The sequence below is a fragment of the Dama dama genome, chromosome 5, assembly GCF_033118175.1.
Source record: "Dama dama isolate Ldn47 chromosome 5, ASM3311817v1, whole genome shotgun sequence".
Lineage (NCBI taxonomy): Eukaryota > Metazoa > Chordata > Mammalia > Artiodactyla > Cervidae > Dama > Dama dama.
In genome coordinates, this window is record NC_083685.1 from 130,661,056 (window position 1) to 130,683,753 (window position 22,698).

Here is a 22,698-nt window from a genome sequence, read left to right on the forward strand (position 1 = left end):
AACAGCAACCCGTTATTATTATTGTTATAGTTATGGCCTTCCAAAAGCTAATCATTTCACTTGGTCAAAGACTCAGATGTTTTTTTCCCAAAGGTTCATTCGCCCCCAGGGCTTTCTACACTTATTGTCTAATTTTTAAAACCAAGCAGCTGAAGGACCGAGATCCTGTGACTTGCCTGCAGTCGCTCAGCCATGATTAATGGATTGCTCCCTTAGGCTCCTAAGCAGGTCTCAGAACACTATGTGCTGCGTCATGTTGAATATGGCATTTCCACACTCGGAAAGGGCTATGTCCTGACGCGCTGTAACATCCTAAGTAGCAAGGATTATGTTACCAGGCACTCCTGATTCAGCATTAAGTGCTTGCATGCTGGTGGTTAAAATCAGGGTCTAAATATCATTACGGTAGAGTCTTCGAAGAACAACTCGAAAATGTTATCCCCAGGCGGTTGGACCCGATAAGGCGGTTGGACCTGATAAGTCACAAGTAGCAGTGACAATACGCAGTTACGGCTACTGAGGGCTCACCATAAGGCAGTCTCTGGGATCCGTACTTTACCGACATCACCCATCACGCCCTCCGGTTCTGGAAATACCACCACTGTCCCCACTCCATAGATTTGGAAATTGAAGCTCCAGGAATCAGGCTGCCTCTGCAAGGCTGCAAAGCGCACCCGAGGTCCCCAGCGCACTTTCCCGATCCCGAGGGAGCCCTGCGTCCTCAGAGCCCGCTCCTGTGCCACCCCTGACCCGCGGAACCCCGACCCGAACCACCAGAGAAAGCAGGCAGCGCCTGCAAAGAGATCGGTATTAGGACTCGGACCGCCGACTCCGCCCGGCGGCGACCCTCCGTACACGCACCGCCAAACTCGGGTCTCCCGAGTTGCAGACATCAGGACCACGTTCTCCGAACCCAGACAAGGGAGCAGCCGGCGGGTGCGGGGAAAGAGGCCTCTGCTTCCCAGCAGGTCTTCACGAGGCCCCGGGGACGCGAGGTGGACGCCAGGCTGCCCAGCCTGGGGCCCCGCGGCTCCGAAACACACTGCTTTGTCCCCGCCACGAGCTCGTAACTGAGGTTTCCCGAGCATCGTGTGCTGAGTGCACTGTGACCCTGGGGTTTGGGCTCCCGGACGGGAGCGCGCACCCCCTCCACGTCCCCGCCGAGCCCCCCCGGGAGTTAGGCGGCCGCGCACCTGCGAGGACACCGCCTCCCGCCCGGAGGGGAGAACGCGCGCGCCCCGGGCGGGGGATGCTGACTCAGCCTGGCCGCTCGCTCACATCCCCGGCGCGCCACGCGATGCTGTCGCCGCTGCACCAAAGGGGGTGAAGCGAGGCGCCCGTGCAGCCGGGCCGCGAGTTCCCCGGGGCCTCTACGGCCCCCGTCGCCCCCGCCAAGAGGAACCACGAGCATGCGCTAGTTGACGAAACCGGGGGAAGTGGGCGCGGGAGGAGGAACTCGGGGTCCCCGGCGCCGCGCGCGCGGCTCACACCCAAACTGGAAGGAACCTGTTCTGCCCGCGGCGGGCGCGGAGCCGCGAGCCTGAGTCCTGCGGGCGCGGGCAAGGCCGCGCAGGGGGCGCGCAGGGGACCCGCGGGACCCGCGCGCCCGGCCGGAGGTCCCGGCTTTCGGCGCGGACAGCGCCCGGGTCCGGCCAGGCCGGGAGCGCAGGGATGCACGGGGCCAGGAGGGGCGGGGGACGGCGTGTCCAGGATGCCGGCGGCCGGGGCGGGGGCGGCCCTGCGGGACCCCGCGGCTAATCGGAACGGCGAAGCCATTACCTTCCGTGACCCCCGGCCCCGGCTCCGGGCGGGCGCGCGCCCGGCACGGCCTCGTCCACGTGGGCCGGCGCGCGCACGCCAGGCCTCCTTGGCGGCGCTCCGCGCTCGCAGCACATGGTCGGCGGCGCGCCCCCGAGGCCGGCGGAGACCGGCTGCAGCCGGTATAGGATAAGCGATAGGCAGCGGCGCGGGGCCGGGGCGCGGGCGGCCGCACGCACGGCTCGGCTCGGGCGCGGGCGCGGGCACGGGCGGCGGGGCGGGGGGCGCGGCCCGGGGGCCCGAGGCGCGGGGGCGGGCGGGGGGCCGGGCGCCCTGGGCTCGCCCGCCGGAACCAACTTGCCATAGGCTGGGGCCCACGCCTTAGGGGTTAATCCTTTCTCGTGTTCCCCGAACTGCTTAAAAGGAGGGGGCGGCCCGGCCTCCGCCTTAATTGGGAGCCTTTGGTGTCTATTCTCCTCCCTCCTAACTTGGTGAGTTGGTTTTTATCATTTTACGTGTTTGAAAGTTTGATGGTGGGCTGTGGGTGATTTTGTGAAAATCTGTGTTCGGGGCTTTTGGGGGGCTAGTGTGGCCGGGAGTGGGGGAAGGTTGGAGGGAGGGAGAGGAAACCACTGAGCAGCTGAGCGTTTTGGAGACTGTGTTCCCCCGAATCCTCTCTGACAGTTCGTACGTAACGCTGGGGGCCCCGGGATGGCGCGCTGTCGCCGGTGTAGGCAGCCAAGAGTTGCCTGTCAGCGGCCCCGGAACAGAGGGTCCGGAAGACACCTAAAGGCAGATCTGGCCTTTGGGTGCCGCCCCTCCGGCTCCGGCGAGGGTCTCCGGGCTGTCGGCAGCGGGGGGCGCCGCGCTGAGCCCGCTGCATGCATTTTCCGCATGAAGTTGTCCGCGCGTCACGGGAGCGAAATGTCAGAGGTACTGTCCCCAGGCTGGCGCGCACGCAGGGCGGCCCCAGAGGCAGCGCCGAGGAAAGCGGGGGGTCCCGGCCTCCCCCCATCCGCCGCACACGCCGGGGCTGCCGACCCGGAGGCAGGCTCGACCCCCGACAGCCGCTCGCCTGCCCTGAGCGGCAGGGCTGTCAGCGGACGGCTGGTCGCGCTCAACTTCCAAGGTCCCCAGGGCTGCCCACCACCGGGAAGCGCCCGGGGAGCGGAGCCGTGGCCAGGGAGGATGGTCTAGCGGAGGAAATGGGTTGCTTCCTTCTGGTTTTCTTTCCTGCCTTCTTTTTTAAACCAGAGCCCCACGCTCCCCCAGCAGACAGGTGATAGAAGTTTGTTAGGGGGCACTGTAACTTATCATCAAACGCAAGGGCGGGGGGAGTGCGTCAGTCTCAGAAAAAGACTTCCCTGGAGCCAATGGGGCAGAACAAGCGGTGACAACTTGTCCACCTGGGCGCTGGTTTTGTAGGCACAGTTTTAGACACTCCTGGGCAGCTCTTTCTGCACAGAGACGGTTTCTGCCCTGGGAATGGGATTTCTCGGTAATCTCATCATTTTGCAAATCTTAGTAAGTGGATTAGGTGCAGGGTCTTGTTTGCAAAAAATAGTCGCAAGTGCTGTGCAGAGATCTGTAAGGGAGGAGTCTCCCCGCGTCCAAGCACCCATCCCAGCATCTGGTGGTGGGGATGGGGAACAATTCACCCTGCCTGGTGGATATAGAAATACTTCTTCTCTGAATTAAGGGAAGCCTGTCCAAGATAGAGTTCCAGTATGTAAATAAACAATGCAGCCAAGTGGAAAAGCTCTTCTCTCTTCATGAGAACCACTAACCCTGAGTTTTCCTTCTGTGGTTTCCCAAAAAGGACCTTCCTCGCTGGAGCTCTGAGGAGGACACTTAAATTAGGGGCTCGGTGTCCGCATCACCGTCTTGTAAAAGGGGTGAACCAGTTTAGCCAATGATTCAGAGCGGTTGGGATGGCTGTCCAGGTTAGGCTTGGGTTGTTTTGTTTTTTTTTTTTTAAATAGATTATGGAGGTGAACTTCACCTAAATACAAACGGGCTCTGACTGCTAGGGCCGGAAACAACTTGTCGAAAGCTGTTCTCCAGGCTACGCCTTTAAGAAGGCTGGAGGCAGGCGGTGGCTCGGGAGGCTGCGCTCACACCAGCGGCACCTCTGCCCACCAGAGCCTGCATTTTGGACTTCACTCTGCTCTCACCCTGGACGAGCACCCTGATGGTCCATCCCGGTCCAATATTTTGCATTCTTTATGCCTCCAGGGCCAAGCTTTTCTCAGGAAATCAAATCACAGAGAGATTCCCAGCTCTAGCAGCTTTCCAAGCCTTGGCAGAGGAGTCATTTATTTAAGATTAGATGACCAAATGCTCATAGGAAATCACTCCAAATGGTCCAGAGAGTTTTGTTCGTCCCCCTTCCTTTGGATGAACATTAGGATGAGGGCGGGATGGCTGCCAGGAACCCCAGTTTGGAGTCTGAGCATCTTACCCTCCAGAGTAGCCGCGTCTCACCCCTGCTTTTAGAGGGTGAAACTTAGAGATGAAGTCATTTGCCCAGTTAATGGTAAATAGAAATTCAACAAATGCACAAGAACCTCACAAAGGCAGACCTGTGGGCCTTGGGTCAAAGGGCTTAGAAACGAATTGAGAAAGATGAAAGGGTCATGTAGGGCCAGTCGGGGTCAGAGGCTATCAGAAGTGGAGGTTTCTAGAGGCAGGAAGGAGCTGAGATCATCCCCGTCTAGTTCAAGCACCCTGTTCACCTCTTGATACTGAAGATCAAGGAGCAGAGTGATTCTCCCCAGGCCACGGGGTCGCGCGACTGTATCCCCACACGGTCAACGAGTATCCCTTCCCATCAGAGAAATGTACCCGTAAAAGCAAACAGATATCTCCATGTTCTGGAATTCTCAGAGCCTTTAAGCCCCAGGCCTTGGTCTCTGGCTCTGTTTGCAGAGGCTGACCCGTTTGTTACGCCGGCCGGCCTGCAGAGTGCATAGCAGCAGAGTCCGGGGAAGGTTTATTCTGCCAGCGGGGCTTGGGGGGCACGAGCCATGCATCGCCTCAGGAGCGCCCCCAGGACACATACTTTGTTCAGTGAACTTTCATCAAGCACATACGATGTGCCCAGCACACTGCCCGGCACTGGGTCTGGAGCTGCAGCCGTGGGCCCTGTGGGCAAAGTGTCCCCGCTGTGTCACGGCAGCCGGGCTGTGCCGTCACTGTTCTGTGTCATGAGCTCCAGAGCTCCACACAGCAGAGCGTAGGGTGCACTAGGATGATACAGGAGTAACACTGGGGGGTCATCTTCCCTTTAGGGTGACCCCAGTAATAATGAGGAGAGCTGTCCTCCCCAACCTGAAGAATGCAGGTGAAAGTTACAGTTGCATCTGGCTTCAGGGGAGGAGCTTAGATATAAAACAAAGTTTGGAAAAAAAAAAAAAAACAGAGGCATCGAACAGCCAGGAGGAGCTCAGAGAGGAAACAGAAGGGAAGCAGCGGCCTCCATCCTGTAGCCAGCTGGCCCAGCACAGATCTCGCCAGCATCGACGCCTGTCCACCCACATCCGAGGGCATCGCCTGGCACTCACGCCTCCCTCCCAGCTCCCTGGGCACCCTGGGCCACCACCTGAGGAGTCGTGTAATCGGGCACTAAAGGATCAGCTGCCAGAGCTGGGTGGAGCTTTAAAGAGTCCCAAAGCCAGCCTCCTCATTTGACTCGTGAGGCGCTCAGGCCCAGAGAGGTGCAGCAGCTTTCTCCAGGCCACACAGCAAAGGGGTGAGAGACAGAGAGATGGGCCCCCATGAGCAGAACCGAGCGCCGGCCGCACCCAGGGCCTTCTGAGAGGAGGCGGCCTCAGCTTTGTGCGGAGACTGCAGTCCGCTCCTGCTCCTCTAGTGAACGCGGGAGTCGACAGTCGTGTCCGACTCTTTGCTGCCCCGTGGACTGTAGCTCACCAGGCCCCTCTGTCCATGGGATTCTCCAGGCAAGAATACTGGAGTGGGTTGCTGTGCCCTCCTCCAGGAGATCTTCCCGACCCAGGAACTGAACCCGGGTCTTCATTGCAGGCAGATTCTTTACCGGCTGAGCCCCCAGGGAAGCTGTGCTCCTCTAAGCACCACCCAGCTGAAGAGCGCGCCTCTGTCCTGCAGCAGCTGGAGAGGTTCCTTTTGTCGCCCTGGGGCCTTTATCAATGTCAGCCCAATGTGTTTTTGTTCAGGTTGGCCTGAGCCCGCTATTAAAATGCTCAGATTTCCAGGGCCCCCTTCTGGGTCAGATCGTGCCCATGTGGCCTTGGACTTAGCCGCCACTGCTGGCCGGAAATGTGCCGAGTTCCAGAAGGACGTGGTTGAATGGTTTTAAGATGTGATGGGATTTCGGCCTTAAGGGTTTTTATCATTATCATCGGCACGCGCTGACGCGTAGAGGCAGAGGCCACCTCTGTGCTGTCACCGGCCCCCCCAGCGTAGGCCCAGGCACCTGGGGGGTCTGTAGGGACCCAGGCCCCAGCTTTTGTTTTCCGTGAGCTTATAACTTAGCTGAGCAAATAGGACAAGTGCGTACAAGTGGACAGCACCCCGTTTTTCAAGGATGCTTGTCCCACGAAGGGACCCCTGAGGCTGAGTGGATCAGAGGAGGCCTCGTGGAGCAGGAGGACGCGATGGGGCCGCACCTCGTGGGCGCCAGCTGTAGGGAGGGGGCCTCCAGCGTGGGGGGCGAGGCACGGCCACGGGCAAGGGGGCTGGAGGCTCCGAGGCGGAGGGGTCCAGGGTGGCCTGGCTGGCCAGCGAAGTCCTAGAAGAGGCAGCAGTGAGGCTGCAGAGGTCTGCGGACGGGGGTGGGGGGTAGGGGGTCCAGCTAGGAAGGACAAGGAACGTCAAGCTGGTCCCGTGGATTCTGTCCTGCAGAAAGAGGAAAGTGCTGAAAAAGTCCAAGCAGAACAGCGGCATGACGGTGCAGCATTTCAGCAAGATTAATCGTACCAGACACGTGGAGCCAGTTAAGACACCAGTGAAGGAGTCGGGCTTCCAAGGTGGAGCTCAAAGGAATGGCTGAGTCGGGGAACAAGAGGGGAGGGTGACCCGGCCTGTGGGCCCCCCGACACCCCCTCCTTCCCTCCCGGGCTGACCACGGTGCCAAAGCCAACACTGCTGCAGATAGGGTTGGCCAAGAAGCTCAGTCACATTTCCCATACCAGCTTACAGAGACCCGAACAAACTTTCTGGTCAGCCCAATACATTTTTTTTTCCCCGTTCTCAATCGTAACTACCCTTTCCCACTACTCTTGGCACGCCTCTGCCCCAGCCGCCTCATCCTGGGGGTGAACTCAGAAAGCCTAAGGAAGGAGGAGGCCTGGGAACACCTCCACTGCTGGAGGGCTTGGGGTTCCTTGCGGTAGCGGCTGCCTTCCACGCTGGAACATGAGAAGTCAGCTGGTCTGTGACCGTCGGCCTCCACCCCGAGCCACCGAATTCCCTGCGTCCCGTCTTCCCCCTCCACTCTCAGGCATGACACGCGGACTCATCAAAACAGAGGCCTTTGCTGCAGGGAACATAAGCTTCTTAAAGTGCCGTGTGCCCTATTTTATGCAACCAAATAGCTAACAGTAAGAGGGTAAAATGCGTATATAGTCCTTTCAAAGTACCAGGCTGATGTGCTATCAATAGGCTGAACAAGATGAAATGAGGTCAGATTTGCTGCTTTGAAAGAGTCTTAGAGCAAATTCTGAATACCGGATCCTTGTATCAGAAACTGACAGTTACTTGTCAGGTGGAAGTTTGTCCTGTTACTTCTCCTTCGCCCTCCGTTAGCAATAAAACCCGCCTTAGTACCTGCGCTCTACCACTTAGGGCTAGGCTAGCTGTGTGTCCTCAAAGGATTCTTAAACTCAAGGTGGTGTCATTCAGCCTCGTAAGTCGTGTCCGAGTCTCTGCAACCCCACGGACTGCAGCACGCCAGGCTTCCCTGTCCTTCACTATCTCCTGGAGTGTGCTGAAATTCACATCCATTGTATTAGTGATGCTATCCAACCATCTCATCCTCTGTCACCCCTTCTCCTCCTGACCTCAATCCTTCCCAGCATTAGAATCTTTTCCAATGAGTCAGATCTTCGTATCAGGTGGTCAAAGTATCGGAGCTTCAGCATCAGTCCTTGCAGTGAATATTCAGGGTTGATCTCCTTCAGAATTGACTGGTGGATTGCCATTAAGAGCTCAGAGACCACAGACTCATTGATTCTTGTAGAAATTAACGTTTGGTTGGGCTAAAAACACACTTGACTGTTTGAAAGCGTATGTAACTGCAGAGGGTTTGAAACGCCCGTGTTTATGGGCTTCAGTCGCCTGCAGAAGCCTTTACACGCCCCTCCCTCCAGGACTAACTGTGGTGCGTCCCCTCAGTGGTGACACAGCACTCTCTGTTCTGATGTTTGTTGCAACTTGGATGGAAAAGCACAGTGAAGTCGAGGGAAACTGGGTTCAGTGCCCTGGCTGCCCAGACCCCCGAGTTGGTGGTGCCTGGTTTGGCCATCACATCCTGGAGCGCTGGTCCTGTGTGGAGGAAGTCCAGCCCTCAGACACCACGGGGTGACGCACCGTGAGGAGCTCGAGCGTGTTGAGCCGGCTCCCAGCAGACAGATGCCCACGTTTCTATCTGCCCCGTTCTGGTCCTGCAGGTGCATCTGCACACGACCGCAGGCCCTGATGGGATGGGAGCAGGCAGCTCTGAAGGCCCCGCGGCACCGGGCAGATGCAGGGCGTCGCCCGCACTTGGCCCTGGAGGGTGGCCTGTGCGCCTCTTTTCCTGGGCTTCATTTCTGATCCACATTTCTTCGGTTCAGTTCGGTGACCAGTTATGGTCACCTAACTTGTCTTCGGGTTCACGGTCAGCATGGATGCCTTTCTTCATCCTCCAAAGTGCCTCTAAACATTCTGCCTGGGTTCTTTGTTTGGTTAGTTTTTCCCATTAACTGCCATAGCTTGGAAACCTAATTTCCCCAAGGGCTCCATATACAACACAAAGATAGTTCGTTAGGTGACAGCTAGCTAGCTAGGCAGAAGGATGGATGGATAGGTAGATGATGGAGACAGATGATGATAGATAATAGATGACAGATACATAAATAAATGGACAGATGTATAAATAGATGGGTAGATATTATTACTATTCAAAGACATTATCCTAACTGCACATGATTTAAATGTTCATTGACCTAAGAACTGTAGTATAAGTAGCTCTTATCCGTGATGTCCAGTATTAGAATCATCTGCCCTCAGGCCATTGCTGGTCTAATCTTGGTTTAATTTTTTCTTTTCAGGTTAAGAATGTCCCATAAGAAATCGCAGCTTTGTTGCAGAGCCAATGTTTATACTCAAGTGCCTGACGGTGGATGGGGCTGGGTGGTGGCCGTTTCTTTTTTCTTCGTGGAAGTCTTCACCTACGGCATCATCAAGTCATTCGGCGTCTTCTTCAGTGACTTAATGGACAGTTTCAGTGAGTCCAACAGCAGGATCTCGTGGGTCGTCTCCATCTGCGTGTTCGTCCTGACGTTCACAGGTTAGTGTGTCTCCCAGCTTCACGCCGTAGAGGCATGTGTGTCTCGGCAATTTGCCTAATTAGGTAAGCGAGGCTGAGGAAGACCGTCTGCTTGCCAGACTTGACTGCCGTCAGTTCAAGGCACACGTGTTAAAGGCCTCCTGTGCATGCTCTTAGGATCCTGTCGAGTATCCTGAGAACAACAGTAAACTCCAGTTCACTGGGAAGCTAGTCATTTCCTAAAGAAGAAACGTCAAAAGGTCCTCAGCATCCCAAGCCCTGGTCTCGTAAAAACATGCTGAGGAAACAGGTGGAAAGTGCAGGTGTGGCTACAGGCAGAAGAGAGATGGAATGTGTGCGAGGAGGGCATGGAAATTACGCACGTTGTCCAGAGGGGATGTTCTGAATTCCAAACACCTCTTTCCCTAAAGGAGTTCCCTTCCGGACTCCCAAATCCAGCAGCATCAGGTACAATACACTGTGGTGTAATTCTTAACATACTCACTCTCACTTCATCCCCTACAGACCTAGTAACACGACATAACTGTGAGGTCTCATGATGGTTCATCCACCTGTCGGGGCCACGGCAGGCTTTCCTGAGCAAGGACGGCCATTGAACTTACCCCTGACAGTTAACGGAGCTGAATTCACCTTCCCGAACTTTAGGTTCACATCCTGACATGGAGCTGTTACCTCTGAAGTTTTCTGAAGTGTCATTCGCTCAGTCGTATCTGACTCTCTGTGACCCCATGGACTATAGCCTGCCAGGCTCCTCTGTCTGTGGATTCTCCAGGCAAGAATACTGGAGTGGGTTGCCATTCCCTTCTCCAGGAGATCTTCCTGACACAGGGGTCAAACCCAGGTCTCCTGCACTGCAGGCAGATTCTCTGCCATCTGAGCCGCCAGGGAAGCCCGAGCGTGTCTAAGTGTACTGTTTTCTGCCCCGCACTGCCTGCACGAGGCAGCTCCACTGTTCTCTGCTGAAGTCAGACTTTCTCCCATTGGTCCCGACGCTGTCTCCTACACGTTTCATGGAAGCACTCCTAGTTCCAGTGTGAAGATTAAGATAATTTCCTAATTGGCTGTTTACTTTCTTGGAAAGATAACTTACATGAACTAGAACCAAAATTTTACATTTGGTAACCGAAATAAGAAAATTCCAAAGTTGAACTTTTAGCCCTTTTCTAACCAAAGATAATATAGTCAACAAGAAATACCCAGTTAATACTATCATAACCAAAGATCACTGTTCTTGTTTAACTGTAATTGATTCACTGACTCATTGATTTGGCCACGCTGGGTCTTCGTTGCAGCATGTGGGCTCTAGTTCCCTGACCAGGGATCAAACCTGGGCCCCCCATGTTGCGAGTGCAATTTCTTAGCCTCTGACCTTCCAAGGAAGTCCCAGAAGATAATTGTTCTAAATGCCGTTATGTTGTTGTTGTTCAGTCACTAAGTCATAGCCAACTCTCTGCGACCCCAGAGAGCAGAGAAGCAGCAGGCCAGGCTTCTCTTTCTCTGTCCGTCACCATCTCCCAGAACTTGCTCAAACTCATGTCCATTGAGTTGGTGATGCCATCTAACCATCTCATCCTCCGTCGTCCACTTCTCCTCCTGCCCTCAATCTTTCCCAGCATCAGGGTCTTTTCCAGTGAGTCGGCTCTTCGCCTCAGGTGGCCAAAGTATTGGAGTTTCAGTTTCAGTCCTTCCAATGAATATTCAGGGTTGATTTCCTTTAGGATGGACTGCTTTGATCGCCTCACTGTCCAAGGGATTCTCAAAAGTCTTCTCCAGAACCATAATTGGAAAGCTGAAAGCATCAGTTCTTCAGCGCTCAGGCTTCTTTATGGTCCAGCTCTCACATTTATACATGACTCCTGGGAAAACCAGAGCTTTGACTATATGGACTTAAACAGAATGCTTTCATCCTGGTCGCTAATGCCTGAGTCTGCGCACTGCCTAAAAATGGCCCACGTGATTTCATTATTCATTACATTAACTAACATATGAGCTGATGCTCTACCAACGTTGAGAGATACGTACGCCCAACCTCAGCAACACGGAGTCCTTTTTTGGTTGTTTTGCTCTTTCTGTCCAGCATGCACCACGTTGTTCTTCCTCCCTCCAACTCTGGCGGGTCCCTTGTACTCAGGGGGTAGCAGTGGTAGGCTAAGTAACATATAACTAGGAAACTTATATTCCAGACTTAAATGTCCTGGGGGACAGAGTGCGTAGAAGCTAAGCCAACTGTAACGCGTCAGCCACTTTGAATTATCCATCCCACAGCTGGCCTGCTTCTGCTACGCATAACAGAACCCACCTTGCTTTCATACCGTTTGCAAAAGAGTCAAGTGGGAATCTGACCCTAAATGGAGCCGTGTTCAAAAGAATCCAAAGCAATGAGTATAGGAACAAAAGAAGTGACATACAGTCATAGGAAATCCCATGTTTATTCCAGAATAACATAAATATAATACATGTCCAGTTTCATAGGGGCTCCTGGTGGGTCAGAGTCTGTCATCTAAGAAGATGGATGTAAGTTTTAGACTGTGAATCTGGCTTTTTCTTTGAGGAGCCCCCAAAAGAGATCTTAGAGGATGGGATCTTACGACGGACTTAAAGGCACAGAGAACAGACTTGGGGTTCCCAGGGCGGGAAGGAGGGAGTGTGGGGTGAGCCAGGGAAACAGGCGTGTGCGGGACGGATGAAGAGCCAGGGCCTCCTTACAGCACAGGGACCTGTATTCAGGAGCCCGTGAGAAGCCTTTGTGGAGTGAACTCCCTGTGGTCCAGTGTTAGGCTTCACTCCCGGGGGCCTGGGTTCAATCCCTAATGGGGAACTAAGATCCCACCAGCTGCAGTGCAGCCAAAAATTTGTGTAACTGAGTCACTTTGTTGCAAGTCAACTACACTTCAGTAACAAGTGAAAAAGACAGACTCCTGGGGAGGCTGAGGCTGATGCCTGGGAGCTGAGGCCGGTCCACTCTCCTCTGCAGCCCCCGTCTCGACCGTCCTGAGCAGCCGGTTTGGACACCGCCTGGTGGTGATGCTGGGCGGCCTGCTGGTCAGCGCGGGCATGGTGACGGCCGCCTTCTCGCAGAAGGTCTACCACATGTACATCGCCATCGGCGTCGTCTCTGGTGAGCGTCTCCCGGGCTGGTACCGTGTCCAGAGACGGTGTGGAGAATGAGCAGTGGGGAAGGAGGGGCTTGGGTCAATCACGTGTTTCCTCCTCCCGTCCTCTTTTCTCTCTAAAATGAAGGCTCGCCCACGTCTGTGCCTCTGAACGGGGCTCCTCTTCCCAACGCCCAGGGCTTTCTGTCTGATGTTGTTTTAATATTTACCGATGAGAAAGAGAACTGCTCTTTCGCAAGAGTTTGCAGGCACAAGACGTCCTTTTCACAAAATAAGGTTTGAATTTCTTTAACCAGCATTTCCCAAGTCTGGCTGTGAGAAGTCTGAGCTGTAGGGGAGGGGCCAGTGCTGGACTGAGGGGTCTGAGAAAACTTTTTCCCTTTTGAAAGAGTCTGTACAGAAGTCACAGATTTTATCTATATATATATATACACACACACATGTAACTGTATATATAACTATATATAAAAAACTCCATAACTCTATATATAATTCTCTATAACTATGTATATATAAAACTCTCTATATATGTGTAACTCTGTATGTAACTATATATATATATAACTAAATACACACATACATACATGTATATATTTGGAAAACTTTTTCCCTTTCACAGGAGCCCACATAGTACTCACAGATTATGTATAATTATCCCTGTATATATACACATGGGCTTCCCCAGTGGCTCAGTAGTAAACAATCTGCCTGAGTGCAGGAGACACCAGAGACGCAGGTTTGATCCCTGGGTTGGGAAGATCCCCTGGAGAAGGAAACGGCAACCCACTCCAGTATTCTTGCCTGGGAAATCCCATGGACAGAGGCGCCTGGCAGGCTACAGTCTAAGGGGTTAAAAAGAGTCAGACCGAGTGACTGAACACACACATATGTATATATAACTATATATAATTCTCTCTATATAACTAAATACATGCACATATATGTGGAAAACTTTTCAATGGAGTCCATACATTACTCAGATTATATATAACTATATATATATGTACATAGTTAAGATTTGCAGACTTTTCCCATATTTCTGCACATACAAAAACTCATTTATTTCCAAATAGAAGCCTTATGTAAAAACTATGTTTGATAAGGGTTCTGTGCATTGTGGATTATATAAATCTGGGGGGGAAACTGCAGAAAAGTAGGGGAAAAAAATCCCATGAAACAGATTTTTCTGTTCCTTTTTTTTTTTACAAGTTTCCCAAAACAGCTCTTGCAGTTTTTCCAGACCTCTGATGAAACCTGCTTTTCTTTGCTCCAGAATGAATTTCTGGGCTCCCTGAATGTAATCATTTCTAAAATAAGCGCCCAAATCCCAGCTCTTTGAACACACGCTTCGGGCATCAGCTGCCATGTGGTTCTCACTGTCCTGTCGATGTCCCATCACAGGCCTGGGGTTCTGCTTCAGCTTTCTGCCGACTGTCACCATCCTGTCTCAGTACTTTGACAAGAGGCGCTCTGTGGTCACGGCGGTTGCTTCCACAGGAGAATGTTTCGCTATGTTTGCTTTTGCGCCAGGTAAGTGGACGACCAGAGTGTGCGTGTCCATGTGAGCTGGCTCTTGCTCTAGATCGGGCAGAAGGAAAGGCTGTGTCTTCTCCGGTCAGGCACCTTTTCAGGATCTATCCTCCCTTACCCCCATTTTAGGAGTTCAAACATTTTAATACTCATCCAAGTTTACATAAATAGGAAGCTCTGTTTGTGTGTGCATCTGTGTGCATGCACACGCGTGTGCTCAGCCGCCCTGTCATGTCCAACTCCTTGCAACCCCATAGGAAGATACACGGCATATATTCAGCGAGGAAGCTTGAACCATCCATTCCAAAATAGATTTGGGGACTGCTCATACTGTTCTATTTCTCTCCTTGGTCAAAAGAGCCATATTCGGTGCAGATTTAAATTGTGCTGGTAAAGTCGAGTTCATTAGCTGTGTGTGGATGATCTCACAGGGAATCCCCTGGTTTATTTCCCTGTCTCACTGTGAACTTGTGAATCTCACTAACCAGTGGCAGAGAAATCACCTGGGAGACCTGGATTCGCCTCTGTTCTTTGGTGAATGTGTCCGTGAGTGGCGGTGGAATTGAAAGGAGATGTAGTATTTCAGGGTGACATGTAACGTCTGAAGCTTTTCAGATAGTTCAGAAGAATTAATGTATGCGTGCCTGTAAATATGCAGACAGAAAGCTGTTCATTGTTGAATTTCGGTGATGGCAGGCATATGGGTGTCACTCTCTGCACTTTTCTGTTGGTTTGAAATGTTTCAGAATAAAACCTTGAGGGAACAGTCAGTGGCCTGTGAACCCCCTGAAGGTGGTAACTGCATCTGGGTCGGCTTTACTCCATAGCTCATCCCTGGCACCTGGCGGGCAGGCACCAAGGAATGTTAGATGGAGAAAAGGAAACCAGTTATTGCCAGAGGAAGGTCGAAAGCACTTGAAAATACCCAAGCCTGAAAGTTTGCAATTCTGAGTTTTCCATATTAATGGGGGAAAGAGGTGGGAGCAAAAAAATGCTGAAGAAGTAAATGGAGCCCCCTGGCCCGGAAGACGGGACTGTCTCGCTAAGCCCATCTTTGTCACCACATCTCTTAAACCTGACTGTCAGCTCTCACAGAGTGAGAATCAAGTGAAGCGAAATTCTCAGGAACATCGTTTCACCTTCTGGGATGATGACGAAGATACTTGGAATCTTGTGGGGCCTGTTTATCCTCTAGTCACTGGGGAGCTTGAAGCCTCCTTCGGCCTGACTCCCTCTCCCCATGCCAGGGTCCCCCCCTGGCCTCCAGGGTGCCTCTAGGCTGGCAGGAAGGTAGGCAGAGCATCCCACAGACTAGAAAGCGGAAAACGGCATCAACACAGCTACTGACAACCCTGGACCGTGTTCACACAGTAACTGTTAATTCCGGGATAATCCTATGAGCTTTCTGATTCTTAGTTGATTTTCTCCTTCGTCTCTTACTGCTGAGCTGAAGGAGTGGCTGGAGAAGGATCCAGCTCAAAGGGTGGAAGTTATGTTTTGAAAAGACCAGAGAGTCAGTATTCAGGCTTCCCGGACACAAGTCCTTGTCACCTCTGTGGGGACAGCACAGGGGCATCTCAGACGCCGCTGAAGAATGCTCCCAGCTGTGTTCCGGTCGAGGTCTATGATCCAAGACGGGCCAGGGGCTGGGGCCGGCCCGCTTTGCGTGCACCCTTATGTGGGTCACAAGCTTTGTTCTTGTGCCCCTGCTTGGAGGAAGACACCCCCAAAGCTCCCTTGGAAGCCTGGGCTGAAAATGTTTGTTCCATCTTGTCCTGATACATCTTCCTCCTCCTCGAGTCCTAGAAGCCCCAGGGATAAAGCATGTCAGGTCATCTTTCTTGCTGTGCTGGGTCTTCAAGGCCGCGCTGGCTGTGTCGAGCGAGGGCTGCTCTCGAGTTGCGGTTCGAGGGCTTCTCCCTGCAGTGGCTTTTCTTGTTGTGGAGCTCGGGCTCTGAGGCTCTCAGCCTGCAGGAGTCGCAGCTCGTGGGCTCAGCAGTCATGGCGCATGGCCTTAAGTCGCTCCTGGGCGGGTGGGGTCTTCCCGGAGCGGGGACCCAACTCGGGTCCCCTGCAGTGGCAGGCGATTCTTTGTCCTGGAGCCACCGCAGAAGTCCCAGCCGAGCCGTTACTGTTCCATTAGCCCCTCATCTGCAGCTGTCTGCCTTCTGCTCTCCCCGCCCGGAGTCCCCTTCTGACCTTGGTTTTTTTTCTGCTTCGCCGCCCGCCCCCTGCAGCCATCACGGCCCTGAAGGAGACCGTCGGCTGGAGGTACAGCATGCTCTTCGTGGGGCTCCTGCAACTCAACCTCGTGGTCTGTGGCGCGCTGCTCAGACCGATCGTCATCGTCGGCACACCGGGGACCCCCAAGACCCCCGCCCCCGAGCACCGGAAGGAAGCGCAGTACATGTTAGAGAACGAGAAGACCCGCACCTCCATCGACTCCATCGACTCAGGAGTAGAGCTCACTACCTCACCAAAGAACGCGCCTGGCCACTCGGCCGGGGCGGCGGAGCCCGCGGCCGAGGTGCAGGCCCGCGGCTGGCCCGGCGCCCCGCTGCTGGACTTCTCTGTGCTGACCGAGAGGAGTTTCATCTGCTACACTCTCTTCGGGCTCTTCGTGACGCTGGGCTTCTTCGCCCCGTCCCTGTACATCATCCCGCTGGGGCTCAGCCTCGGCCTGGACCGCGACCGCGCGGCCCTGCTGCTCTGCGCCATGGCCGTGGCGGAGGTGTTCGGCCGCATCGGGGCGGGGCTGGTCCTCAACCGGGAGCCCATCCGCAAGGTCTACATCGAGCTCGTCTGCGTCGTCCTGCTGGCCCTGTCCCTGCTCACCTTCACGTTCGCCACGGGCTTCTGGGGCCTCCTGGCCTGCAGCGTCTTCTCGGGGGCCATGATCGGGACCGTGGCGGGCACCCACATCCCGCTGCTCGCCGAGGACGACGTCGTGGGCATCCAGAAGATGTCGTCGGCCGCCGGAGTCTACGTCTTCTTCCAGAGCATCTCGGGGCTGGCCGGACCCCCCCTTGCAGGTGAGCTGCGTACACAAAGGAGCACCCTTGTGGGCTAAGCTTCCCCCTCTTTTCCACGTGGTTTACCCCAGGATACTGGCTGCGGTTCCCTGTGCCCCGCAGCAGGACCCGGGGTCAGCCCATCCCACACGTACTCCTCCGCGCCTGCTGACGCCCGGTCTGTGCCGCCGCATCCCCCCACCCCCCGCGCCCTTCCTCCTCGCCGGTCACGGGTCTGTCCTCTCTGAGTCCGCTCCTGTTTCGTAGGTGCTCTCACCTCTGTCACAGTTGAGATTCCACACACAAGGGCACTGTCCTGTTACGAATCATGCCAGCTTCCTATTCAAGTCGAAAGAAAAACAGCCTCTATTGATCTTGATACTTGCGGAGAATTTTAGAGGTGTCAGGATGGATGGTATCTGACCACCTCTCTTGATTTACTGTGAGGAAGTGAACCCCGGGGCGTGTCAGCCTGCAGCCCGAGGGGGTATCGGCACCCGGGTCGGGAGGCACTGGGTCTGCAGCCCGAGAGGGGATCGGCGCCGGGTCGGGAGGCACTGGGTCTGCAGCCCGAGCTGCCTCAGCATTTGCTACCGGGTCGCCTGGTGAGACGCTTGGCGGGGGACACAGGGATTTCTGACCTCGTTACACTCTGACTTTTCGGAAAACAGGACTGAGGGGCTTCTGTAAGCCAGCATCCCTTCGGGGCATAGCTTTTAGGGAACTGAACCCAGAGCAGCACTCTGCGGATACTCCACTCACTGGTCACTTCGGAACATTTCCTAGTAGGAAGGATGTTTTATATCTTGTGTGCTAAGTCTCTCAGTCGTGTCCGACTCTTTCCGACCCCGTGGACTGTAGCCCGCCAGGCTCCTCTGTCCGTGGGATTCTCCCGGCAAGAATACTGGAGTGGGTTGCCATGCCCTCCTCCAGGGAATCTTCCCAACCCAGGGATGGAACCCCAGGTCTCTTATATCTCCTGCATTGACAGGCGGGTTCTTTACCACTAGCGCTACCTGGGAAGCCCCGTTTTATATCTTGGGCTGGAAACAAGTCCTTGAGGTTACTATGATTACACATCTTCTTATTACCCCAGTGACCTGAGGTGGACCAGGGTGAAGATCAGAGAGCTCTTTCCTTTCAGGAGAGGATGTCAGCTTTCTTTCCAAGGAAATGAACATCTCCCTGATCGCATGTTCTAGATTCTACACCAGAACAGACCCGCCCACAAAGAACATACAAAGTGACAGAATTCTCTCAGGTGTTCGGGGGTGGGGGTGGGGGGGGTGGGGTCCTGCCTGCGTCTCCTCTCCTGTCTAGAAAACACTCCCACCTTCCAAGCTCTTTTTTTCTTAAAGAAGCCAGACAGAAGCAGGAAGGCAGCGAGCCGAGAGGGGGCTGAGGCTGGGGGAGCCTGGGGCGGGGCGGGGTCTGCGTGGCTAACGTCCGCTGCCCCCGCAGGTCTGCTGGTGGACCAGAGCAGGATCTACAGCAGAGCCTTCTACTCCTGCGCGGCCGGGATGGCGGTGGCCGCCGTGTGCCTCGCCCTCGTGAGACCCTGCAAGCGGGGGCTGTGCCGCCGGCCCCGAGCCCGGGAGGGCACGGCCCAGGGTCCCCGCGGGAAAGTGTTGCAGGACATCCCCGAAGACTTTCTGGAGATGGACCTGGGAAAGACGGAGCACAGAGCCCCTGCGGGGACGGAGCCCGTCTGACACCCGCGTCCGGGGCGTCCGGGGCTGGGGAGGACCTGCGGTGGGGGCCGGCGGCAGGGCGGGGCACCACCCGCCCGCTTTCCGAGTGCACTTCAAAGGGAATGTATGCGTGAACCACTACCAACATCCTTCTTGTTTTCTTCTTTAAGTTTTCTTTTTTGCTTGTTTTTTATGCCAAAACAAAAACGGTGGAACACCTTTCTGTACATCAGCCTGGCTGGATTCTGTAGCAACACAAAGACACACAGGAGGAGTCTGGGTTACATTCCGGCTTTAAAATAGGGACATGAATTGGCAAAGTGGTTTGAAGAGCTCTCACATTTGATAAGCTACTATCGTAGAAAATGACATCTGGCCCAGGCCACTGAAATGAAATCGGCCACTCGAAACAAAAAAACAACTTACATCATTTAAAAATTCCTCATTTTCAGAACTATGAAAAAATTGTTTAAAATCACTAGAAAAATTCTAAAAAAAAAAAAAAATCTGAGGTTTCCATTAACACATTAGGGCCTCTGAATTTTCCAGATATTCCATGGAAACAAAGTACCATTTAAGACCAAACCTTTGGCCAGTAAATGGAAATGTTTTAAAATATACGTAACTTGAACTTCAGAAATGTGAAGATGACCACTTCTTTGTACGGCCAGTCATTTACCAGAAGCATTTTAATACAGAACACACAGTGTGGCATTCAGAAATGAATTTCCTATTGCTTTTTAATTATTCAGAAATATGTGATTGTTGTGTCTTTAATTTAAACCACTATTTATTATTAAGTTATTCTAGAATGAATAAAATAATCAAAAGAAAGAAAGTCTGAGACATAAGCAGAATTTTTACCTCCTTTCTGCAATCCTTGACACACCTCTGAATTCGTAAAGTTACTCTCTAAAAGGCCAAGTTGTAAGGATTCTTCACTTTAATGGCAATGGTGTGTGATTTAAAGGGGAGGGGGGGATGAACAGCAAATCGCCTTAGCTTTTTTAAATGACTTGTTTTATCACCTAAGAATACTTGAGCATCTCATTTTATCAGAATTATATCTCATTGAATTGTTGAAACATTCGCTTTTTCACGACCTCAGCGTTGCAGCGTTTCTGTGCCTCGCATGGGGCAGCAGACGCGCTTGTCTCGCCGCGTGAGCTGCGTCCTAGAGCGCGTGGCTGCTGCGTGTTGCGGGGTCTCCAGGTGAGCCGGCCGCTGGCTTTCTCGGCGTCACACTACACGGACCGCATTTCTCATGTGCACGTTTTTTTTTTTTTTTCTGTAAAAGGGCAGGTCATGAGGGGAACAGGTGGGCTGTGTACTCATGTGTCCTGAATCTCACTCTGCAGGTGATGGTCAGAACCGCTGCCCCATCTTTACTCATTTTACTGTTCATTTTTGACAACTCAGGGGGAAAAAAAATTTAGCAAGCCTAGTTTGGTTCCAGGCACACACAAGCTTGAATGTTTCTCTGCACTGAAATGAAAGTGGCATAGTTCACCACCGCCTGCTACATTTTTGTATAGCGTTGGGTCAGCCATAGAAATAGGACAATCTGTAGACTCTGGGGAGGGCAGGGAGGAGGCCGGAGTGTCCGTCAAAGACAGACACAGCTGGGACGAGGCAGGCGGGGCAGATGTCACTGCCCGGAGGGACTCGCAGCTTGTGGCACGTTTGCAGGCTTCATGACTTCAGCACTTTACTACATTTTTTACTATGAATGTTCGATACAATTTAATATTTATAACTGGTTTCAGAGCAATCTGCTCAAGACGTCCATTCTGTTAAGTGCATGGGGAAAAGAAAAATGTATGCCAATTTCAGTATGTCAGTAAATCGAGGTTTTTACATGTTTGGAAGAAAATGAAAACAGGATTGCTGATTTGTTCTGTATTCTGTGACATTCTGGTACTTCTAGATTTGCAATAAATGTATGGCTTTTTTATTTAGAGGGAGTGGTTCGTTTTCCATTGACACCTCGGCGTGCGTTGTTGGGTCCAACAAAGGTTTTAAAAACTCAGGGAGGATTCGTTTAACATTTTTCAAACCTTTTCTACAAAACCTTTTAACTGTACTAGAGACACACAAGTGGTTCTAGGATGTGTTTGTTGGATTCATTATTTCATAATGAACAACAAATGAATGGAATGATCCAGTGACCACAGAATGATAGCTAGCCCATCAAAAGCAACAAGTGAAAACTGGGACTTCCCTGGTGGTCCAGTAGCTAGGACTCCGAGCTCCCAATGCAAGGGGCCCAGGTTCAATCCCTGGTCAGGGAAATAGATACCACATGCTGCAATTAAGAGTCCGAATGTTGGAACTAAAGATTCTGCATGCCCCAACCAAGAACTAGTGCAACCAAATAAATATTAAAAAAAGACAGGAAAACAAAAAACTAGTAACTGTAAATAGTTCAGACTAACCATATGTAGTTACAGAACAGGCCTAAGAACCACTCTAATCTGTCAGGAAACAGCATGACCTCTGCACGTCAGGGGTCCATGAAAACTTTCTGTTAAATTCCAGACAGGAACTACTGAAGGCTTTGCGGGCCCCACAGGCTCAGTCACAGCTACTCAGCTCTGCCTCTGCAGGGCAAGAAGAGCCACAGACAAAATGTAAATGAATGAGCATGACTGCCTCAATAAAAGCCAATTCGTGTGAAAGAGACACGTGGACCCCAGTGTTCACTGCAGCACTGTTTATAGTAACTAGGACACGGAAGCAACCCAGATCGGCAGACGAGTGGCTAAGGTCGTTGTGGTACATATACACAATGGAATATTACTCAGCTGTAAAAAGGAACACATCTGAGTCAGTTCTAATGAGGTGGATGAATCTGGAGCCTATTACACAGTGAAGTCAGAGAAACACCAATACAGTGTATTAAGGCAAATAGATAGAATTTAGAAAATCGGTAACAATGATCCTATTTGCGAGACAGCTAAAGAGACAGAGATGTAAGGAATAGACTTTGGGACTCCGGGGGAGAAGGTGAGAGTGGGACAATTTGAGAGAAGAGCAATTGAAACATGTTTATTCCCATATGTAAAATAGATGACCAGTGCAAGTTTGATGCATGAAGCAGGGCACAGCCTCTGGGACAACCTGCGGGGAGGGGTGGGGAGGGAGGGGGGCTCAGGGTTGGGGACACGCGCACCCACCGCAGAGTCACGTCGACGCACGGCAGGCCCACCGCCATACTGTTAGTAACCATCCTCCAATTAAAAAGTTAATGCATGGATCCTGAAACTTGAGTTCCATAAACTTTTCACACACTATGAAATAGTTTTTTTTCAACCACACAAAAATACAAAAACCATGCTTAGTTCGAAGGCTGTCAGGAAAAATCGGCCGTGGGTTGTATTTGGCCTGTGGACCGCTCCACGGCGTCTGTGACAGCATCACACAGGTACCACCAGTGGCAGACTGTAAACTAACAGTCCTGATGGGGAGACTGTGGAAACAGTGGCAGATTTTATTTTATTGGATACCAAAATCACTGCATTTTGTGACTGCAGCCAGGAAATTAAAAGATGCTTGCTCCTTGGAAGAAAAGCTACAACAAATCTAGACAGCATATTTGCCAGCAAAGGTCTGTATAGTCAAAGCTATGATTTTTCCAGTAGTCAATATATGGATGTGAGAGTTGGACCATAAAAAAGGCTGAGCACCAAAGAATTAATGCTTTCAAATTGTGGTGCTGGAGAAGACTCTTGAGAGTCCCTTGGACTGCAAGGAGATCAAACCAGTCCATCCTAAAGGAAATCAACCTTGAATATTCACTGGAAGGACTGATGCTGAAGCGAAAGCTCCAATACTCTGGCCACCTGCTGTGAAAAGATGACTCATTAGAAAAGACCCTGATGCTGGGAAAGGTTGAAGGCAGGAGGAAATGGGGACGACAGAGGATGAGATGGTTGGGTGGCATGGACATGAGTTTGAGCAAACCCCAGGAGATGGTGAAGGACAGGGAGGCCTGGCGTGATACAGTCCCTGGGGTGGCAGAGTCAGACATGACACAGTGACCAAACAACACCAGTCCTGACCAATGG

The 22,698-nt window shown here is 52.7% G+C and overlaps 2 protein-coding genes across 14 annotated transcripts in view; one reads left to right on the forward strand and one right to left on the reverse strand.

The window, feature by feature from the left end:
- Window positions 1-22,698, reverse strand: part of ARSG (arylsulfatase G) — a 100,865-nt gene that overhangs the window by 71,926 nt on the left and 6,241 nt on the right. The window contains exon 1 of one of the 10 annotated variants that reach the window (XM_061145009.1): window positions 1,780-1,842. The exons of 7 other annotated variants lie outside the window; for them this stretch is intronic. The gene's annotated coding sequence lies outside the window, so the exon portion shown is untranslated. Of the gene's footprint in view, window positions 1-861; window positions 1,146-1,193; window positions 1,356-1,779; window positions 1,843-22,698 lie in introns of those variants that run through there. 2 more of the 10 variants (XM_061145008.1, XM_061145007.1) reach the window with 2 other exon arrangements.
- On the forward strand, window positions 2,091-20,595 carry SLC16A6 (solute carrier family 16 member 6). Of its 4 annotated transcripts, none has more exons than XM_061145020.1 (6): window positions 2,091-2,249; window positions 9,048-9,286; window positions 12,261-12,404; window positions 13,801-13,929; window positions 16,167-16,961; window positions 18,402-20,595. In XM_061145020.1, exons 2-6 carry the CDS (start codon window positions 9,055-9,057, stop codon window positions 18,650-18,652), a joined length of 1,551 nt encoding a protein of 516 aa, XP_061001003.1. In that variant the 5' UTR covers window positions 2,091-2,249; window positions 9,048-9,054; the 3' UTR covers window positions 18,653-20,595. The 4 variants fall into 4 exon arrangements, with proteins under 4 accessions (XP_061001003.1, XP_061001006.1, XP_061001007.1 ...); XM_061145021.1 differs by lacking the exon at window positions 2,091-2,249 and adding an exon at window positions 6,632-6,764; XM_061145023.1 differs by lacking the exon at window positions 13,801-13,929.

Bases quoted from the DNA above. Each gene is read 5' to 3' on its own strand.
- SLC16A6 (XM_061145020.1), top strand. From the start codon at position 9,055: ATGTCCCATAAGAAATCGCAGCTTTGTTGCAGAGCCAATGTTTATACT. The intron at 12,405-13,800 runs GTGAGCGTCTCC...GTCCCATCACAG, and splicing joins CGCCATCGGCGTCGTCTCTG to GCCTGGGGTTCTGCTTCAGC. The intron at 16,962-18,401 runs GTGAGCTGCGTA...CTGCCCCCGCAG, and splicing joins GGCCGGACCCCCCCTTGCAG to GTCTGCTGGTGGACCAGAGC.